The following is a 6772-nucleotide window of genomic DNA, read 5'->3' as shown; positions in this document are numbered from 1 at the left end:
CCGAACCATGCTGAAGCAATATTCTTCTCAGCCAGTTTATTCTCTATTTTGCATTTATACCTATGTTTAGCCTTTAAAATTTCCACTTTAACCTCCCTTTTTGCTCCTTTTATTTCTAATGACCCTCCTTGATTATAAGCCAGCATCTTCTTCTGTAAGCTAGACTTAACTGCTTTAGACATCCATGGTTTACTGTCTGGGTAAACCTTAATCTTTTTGGTGGTAATATAATCATATTCTCACAAAAAGTAACATAAGAGTCCATAAGAGTCCAATGTCTTTACAAGAGTCTTTAAAGGGCACCTATTATGCAAAATCCACTTTTACATGCTGTCTGTACATAAATGTATGTTGGCAGTGTGTGAGCAAAACCACCCTAGAGTGATAAAAATTCAGCAAGTGGGTTTTTTACAATCTCCATAAATCATAAGCACTCTCTCAGAACGAGCTGTTCTGAGATCCAGGTCTTAGTGACGTAGAAAAGGAGAAAGGGTTTTGATTGACATTGTGATTGAGGCATAGACTCCTCCCTCGGTGATCTGTGCAGATTCGCCATTGTTGTTTCAACGACAGCCGGACCGCTGTTCTGAAGATTTGTGATTCCTTCCAGAAAATGTCTCCTAAGAAACATAAGTGTTCTGTTGCGGGCTGTAATACTGTGCATAGTTCTGTGTACTTGCTTCCGACATCGGAACCTCTGAAAAGGCAGTGGATGGATTTTATTTATGAAGGAAATGCGCCTCTTACACTCCCGAAGTACGTTTACGTTTGCTCAAATCATTTTGAGAGTGACTGTTTTTTGAACGAGGGTCAATTTAAAGCAGGTCTTGCTTCAAAATTAATCCTCAAGAGTGGATCGTTCCCTACTGTTCGCGATCCAACGACACCTCCCGAAGAAGTAAGTGTATTTTATGATTTCTGAGCTAGCGTTAATAGTCATCAACAACAAATGTTGTTGTCGTTGTCTTCTTATAATTTATACCTTTTAAGTAACCATTCGTTTGCATATGTTTATGAAGATATAGTATTAAAAAGTCTGTTTTCGGAAAAGACAAGATATCAAAATTATTATTTTTCTACAAAGGCCAGCACATCGACACGAAGCTGTAGGGATTTTGGCGTGCAGACACAAACATCACAGCTGTGCAGTGTTGGTACACAACTATCAATGAGGACGCTACAAACTCACCACAGGAGTATCAGTATGTTGATGTTTTTAACTATACTTATATTACATAATATACAAATATAGTATTATACATTTTTTCTTAAATAACTGAATTTTTATATGTGCATTTCTACATTCATTTTCTTTAAAGTTTATTTAAAAATGAAGCAATATACAAATGCATTTCAATTGAATTGAATACCTACGAAAAAGAAAGTGAATATTTCCTGACGCTTTGATAAATTGTATATTTCAGGTGTCCAGACAGAGACAACATTGGCAAATTTTGATGATATTACAAAAGTAGTTTCGCATACAGCTGTTGCGTCTTCCACACCCCTCAAGACTTCATCAAAGAGACCATGTCTGGTCCTTGAGGAAGATGAAGATATCCTACAGGAATGCTCTACAATAATAACTGCACAAGAGAGTGATGTCACATATAATCCTACAGAGGCTGAAACATCAACAACAGAGCAAAAAGACTTCTCGTAAGTTTATATTATATTTTAGAAAAATGTTTGCTTTTAATTATAACATAACTAATTTTTATGTAGTGTTTATATTGATTATTATTATTATTATTTATTTTATTTTTTTTTTTGTTTGTTTGATTGTTTTTTTCTTCAGGTCACTAGCATCCAGCCCTATTCAGAAAATCTGTAAATATATTGTCTATGAGACATGTATCATGGAACTGTTTGAGATGTGCCCGGTATGTCATAGAAGCTGTCATACAAGATCACAAAGGATTGGAACTTTTCTACGTGTTGAACAACTCTGCCACCATTGTCAGTTCACACGTAAATGGAACAGTCAGCCGATTTTGGGCAGTACTCCAGCTGGAAACCTTCACCTTTCTGCTGCTGTGTATCTCAGTGGTGCTTCATTTGTGACAATTGAAAAGGTAATAGTAACATAAATTATTAATAGCTTTGCAGGTACACGAGACTAAACATTTACAATGTATAATTATTATGTTTATTATTTTATAGTTTACCAGTTTTTCTCTATCTGTTGTCAGATATTTGCAGCTATGAAGTTACATCTTTTCAAGTACGACACCTTTCGTCGTCATGCACGAATGTGCATTGAGCCTGCTATTGTTCACAAATGGAGAAACTGGCAGGATGAGATGCTACAGCAGTTAGCTCAAAGGGAAAAGGTCATTGTTGGAGGAGATATGAGGGCTGACTCACCAGGTACATTGTGGGAAAAATTTACATTGTAATAATAAAATGTCTTGTGTAGACAAGGCACATTGTGTAATAAGAGATTATGTATTTTTGTTTTTGAAGGGCACTCTGCCAAATATGGCAGTTACACAATGATGGACCTGGAAACAAACACCGTTGTTGATGTACAGCTCGTCCAGGTAAATTAGCTGAAACCCTTGATGCAACATCTTTGAAAACTTGTATACTTTAATTTTAAACGAAAATTTTTTATTTTATTTTTGAACACTTGTTAGAGTAATGAAGTGGGAGGAAGTTACCACATGGAAAAGGAAGGATTGACGAGAGGTCTTGACTTTTTGGATACTCGTGGTGTGACTCTGGACTGCATTGTGACTGACCGACATCCGCAAATACAAAAATTTCTCAGGGAACGCAAAGTCAACCAATTCTATGATGTCTGGCACATAGAGAAAGGTAAAAAAAAAAATAATTATTACAATACTATCATTTTCAAATTTTTTACAGACTAATAATTGTGATGAAAATTTATTAGCGGATGATTATTTTTTTGTGGAACACATATATATATATATATATATATATATGTGTGTGTGTGTGTGTGTGTGTGTGTGTGTGTGCATTCATATTATATAAACAACACCATTCCATTTTATTTAATTACACAATGCCCTACTTATTTTAAGTGTTGTTGTTTTTTTAATGTTTTTGAAAAATCCAGGAATTTCAAAGCAGCTGGAAAAAGTGTGCAAGTTGAAGGGTTGTGAGAAAGTACGTGAATGGTTGCATAGTATAAAAAACCACATCTATTGGACTGCAGCATCATCAAGCAGTGGACCTGAAAGAGTGGCCAAATGGACGTCTATGCTAAACCATATTCAAAACAAGCACACACATGAAGACAGCTATTTTCCAGCATGTCTACATGGAACAAGCAGAAGTCGAGGCACAAAAAAGTGGATAGCTGCTGGTATGTAGTCTAAATAAGCAATATTTACTTTTATTAAAAACTGTATGCAGACCATGTATTTATTCTATTTTATTTTATTTTTTTAAAAATACATATCTTACTATAATAACACTCACAATAATTTAGGAACACTGCCATATCTCAAGTTGGAGAGAGTTCTCTCCAACAACAGAATTTTGAAGGATGTTGCCAAACTAAGTCCACACTACCAGACCTCTTCAGTCGAGGTTTTCCACAGTGTAATACTACGGTTTACACCCAAAAATGTGGTATTTCCATTTCTGGGAATGTTGTGCAGGTAATGGTGATGTTTTTTTTTATTTATTTTTTTTATTACAATTTCAATTATACATAAACTGTAGACATTTTATTTTCAAAATGTTTTTTTTTTTGTGCTTTCAGACTATATCTGGCTGCACTACATTACAATGAGAATGCCGGGCGTCCTCAAGCCACAACAGCATCTGGTCTACCGGTGTTCAAAGTGACCTTTCCAAAAGCCAAGAAGGGAGAATACCGGGTCAGAGAAGTAAAGACACAAGCAACCTTCAGTATGTATAAAATGAGTTTAGTTAACAAAATTAAAACAAATGTTTTTTTTTTTTGGCATTTTTTTCTTACAAGGTATTTCAAAAATCAATATTTGAAGAATTGAAAAGTAAATAAAATGTTATGTTGCACAGGATATGTGGATGACCTGCTGGACCTCATATTTGATAAGGTCTTCGTTGATCCTGCACCATTTTTGGATGAGGTTTTGAGGATTCCAATACCACCAGTATTGTGTGCAGAGTATGACCGGCCAGAGAAGGAGGAGGCCATCTCTAGTAGGCTATCTAGGTTCAATCAATAGGTGGTCGAAAACCTACATAACTGCCCTGTGCATCAGGAAACTCTCTTCGAATCCTCAGGACCACACAGGCTGGAATCACAACTCGAATTTTTCGTCCAAGGAAACCCCAGCACCAACTCACAAAACTCCGATAAGCTAAAAATCTGTAACGTCTAAGACAAACACAAACATATACACACACACAGGCACATTCTCAAAATAAGGTTCAGGAATTTTCCTGTGTTTTTTTCTTTTCATATATATCTTTCATTTGTTGTCTGGAGTTGTAATGCTTGATTTGTAATTGATTAATGGCTAAGTTATTTTTAAGATTAATGTCCTTTTTTAAAAATTATTTTATTTTTAATCTAATTTGTATATGTCAGTGTCTTTATACATAATGTAAATAAAGGAATAAAAAAGTATATGCAATTTGTTGTGAAATTATTTGAAGCTATACTATGTTTTGTTTCCATTATAATTCCCTTTTAATATAACCTTTTAAATATTTGATTAAAAACTCAACGATTTGAACTTCTTTGAAGAATTAGATAAATTTTTATTAAATGTGTTAATCAGTTTAACTCACTGTTGTATTCCACGAAGTCGTATGGGACCATAGTCAGCCCTGTAAATGTTAAAAGCGTTTTGTAAAGAAAACACATTGAAACAAACAGGATCCATTCCGGGATGGTCTACCATACATGATGGAGTGACTTGAAGTTGTTTCATCCGTCTTGTAACCTTCGATACAACAAATAGTGTTAGACTATTTTATGTCACGTGTTATTTTTTGCAACAATTAAAATTGTAAATACATTAATACCTTTTCTATCTCTCTGCAGCATATGTTTTCTTGTTCTGTCGCCATCTTCTCACATTTGCCACATAAACACCTGTACGAGAAGTGTAAACAGGTCTCTCGCATTAATTTAATTTTGTTTGTAGTTAGAAAAAGATATTAGCGTTATTTATGTTTGTATTCTAAAAAAATTTGTGTGAACGTTTTCACAGTTTGTGTGTGTGTGTGTCTGTGTTGCACATCCATTATAACTAAAAGAGGTCGCGATGACAACTCAATGGGTACATAAATGTATCAAATAACCATTCCGAGACGTCCTGGTCCATTCTCGATCGTGTTTCTTCAACCGGAGTCTCTTCGTCATCTGGGTCGGACTCTGGTTCAAACATGTATGGCCGAATGCCATACACAATTGCGGGTCTATCACTCTCGGCCATTATCGTTCTACCGACTGTTTATTGCCATTGGTATGCAAGTTACGCCCACATCCAGCAGCAGGGTGGGGATATGCAACTTATTTGCATTTAAGGTCGTCCGCCTCAAAACAGCTTGTTTCAAAACAGGTCCCAAAAATGACATATTCAAATGGTTATAATAAATAAACGGTGGGGTATTTTGTGCTGAAACTTCACAAATACATTCTGGGGACACCCAAGACCAATACTACATCTTGTAAAAGGGGGCATAATAGGTGCCCTTTAAACATCTCCCAATCGGTACACTCAAAGCAGCCCTGAAGACAAGCAATAGATTCTTCAGACCAGATTTTAACCTCTTTAGTCTGATTTTTTTCACTTTTAAGGACAGATTTATATGTAGGGAAAAGTAGTACACAATTGTGGTCAGCAGAACCTAAAGCAGGCAAGGGTACTGATTTATATGCTCCCTTAACAGTCCCATAACAAAGGTCCAACGTCTTATTCTGCCTGGTTGGATAAGTAACATATTGAAAAAAAATTGTAAAAGACTTTTTTAAAACCACGTGATTAAAATCCCCAAGAATAAAATTGGGCGCTTCAGGTGAAATATTCTGAAGTTTTTGCACCACATCAAATAAAATACTAGATGCCGAACCATGATTAGCTTTAGGATGAATGTACACAGTTGTAATAAAAATTTGCGGGAATTCATGACACCGATAACAGTTCAACATCAAGTGTACAGAGTCTTTCTCTAACAGTCATTGAGCTACAGTAGCGCTTATTGACATAAATACACACGCCACCTCCACGAGATTTACCTGTTGCAGCTGCATTCCGATCAAGACGCAATGGAGTACCAAATCCATCAATAGACAGATCGCTGTCCAAATCTTGCTCTGTAAGCCAAGTCTCTGTAAATGCCATGACACAACTGTCTCTAGATTCCCGAAGGAAACGAACATTTCCTTGAAGCTCATCAAGTTTATTCCATAAAGACTGGACATTGCCCATAACCAAAGAAGGCAGGGGAATACGGGTAAACTGTTGTTTCCTTAGTCGCAGTCTGACTCCTCCTCTTTTCCCACGCTTCCTTTTCTTAGCTTTACTTGAGTTATCTCCAGTTTCAGTTTTAATATATTCCCTTCGATGAATGAAATCGGGATACTGAAGATCCAACTGTAATCTGAAGATTGAATTTTGCCTAATCCATTGTAACAGTTGATCTCTGGTTTATTGTATCTTCGGAGAATGAAGCGTGGTCCCTTGACAAACAAGCGTCAAGTTGATCAAAGTCCATTAGGCAGCGATAATTAAAAGCTCCAAATCTTTTGATCAATAGTAGGCCTACAATGATCATAAGTTCTTGTTTGTGACAATCGTAC

General features: G+C 35.9%; 2 protein-coding genes across 2 annotated transcripts; one reads left to right on the top strand and one right to left on the bottom strand.

Annotated features, from left to right (window-relative positions):
- The first annotated feature begins 345 nt into the window (after positions 1 to 345).
- On the top strand, positions 346 to 3342 carry LOC148977399 (uncharacterized). Its single transcript, XM_089135451.1, has 8 exons — positions 346 to 898; positions 1085 to 1202; positions 1425 to 1659; positions 1799 to 2075; positions 2193 to 2370; positions 2467 to 2543; positions 2640 to 2820; positions 3086 to 3342. The coding sequence occupies exons 1-8, from the start codon at positions 614 to 616 to the stop codon at positions 3340 to 3342; spliced, it is 1608 nt and encodes a 535-aa protein (XP_088991577.1). The 5' UTR covers positions 346 to 613.
- Positions 3343 to 4176: 834 nt separating this feature from the next.
- Positions 4177 to 5405, bottom strand: LOC148977398 (P2X purinoceptor 7-like). The gene is made up of 4 exons (XM_089135452.1): positions 5272 to 5405; positions 4993 to 5062; positions 4756 to 4910; positions 4177 to 4339 (listed from the first exon to the last, which is right to left on the bottom strand). The coding sequence occupies exons 1-4, from the start codon at positions 5403 to 5405 to the stop codon at positions 4177 to 4179; spliced, it is 522 nt and encodes a 173-aa protein (XP_088991578.1).
- Positions 5406 to 6772: the final 1367 nt, after the last annotated feature.

Source organism: Pimephales promelas, chromosome 10 (assembly GCF_988280905.1).
Source record: "Pimephales promelas chromosome 10, fPimPro1.hap1.1, whole genome shotgun sequence".
Lineage (NCBI taxonomy): Eukaryota > Metazoa > Chordata > Actinopteri > Cypriniformes > Leuciscidae > Pimephales > Pimephales promelas.
Note: the sequence above shows the minus strand (reverse complement) of the source record. Positions and strands in the feature narration are given on the sequence as shown.

What these genes read in the sequence shown, in the direction of transcription:
- LOC148977399 (XM_089135451.1), top strand. Translation starts at nt 614, where the DNA reads ATGTCTCCTAAGAAACATAAGTGTTCTGTTGCGGGCTGTAATACTGTG. An exon ending in CAACGACACCTCCCGAAGAA is followed by an intron (nt 899 to 1,084) that starts GTAAGTGTATTT and finishes TTTTCTACAAAG; the next exon opens with GCCAGCACATCGACACGAAG. An exon ending in TTGATGTACAGCTCGTCCAG is followed by an intron (nt 2,544 to 2,639) that starts GTAAATTAGCTG and finishes AACACTTGTTAG; the next exon opens with AGTAATGAAGTGGGAGGAAG.
- LOC148977398 (XM_089135452.1), bottom strand. Translation starts at nt 5,405, where the DNA reads ATGGCCGAGAGTGATAGACCCGCAATTGTGTATGGCATTCGGCCATAC. An exon ending in GACCAGGACGTCTCGGAATG is followed by an intron (nt 5,063 to 5,271) that starts GTTATTTGATAC and finishes CTTCTCGTACAG; the next exon opens with GTGTTTATGTGGCAAATGTG. An exon ending in GCTGCAGAGAGATAGAAAAG is followed by an intron (nt 4,911 to 4,992) that starts GTATTAATGTAT and finishes GTTGTATCGAAG; the next exon opens with GTTACAAGACGGATGAAACA.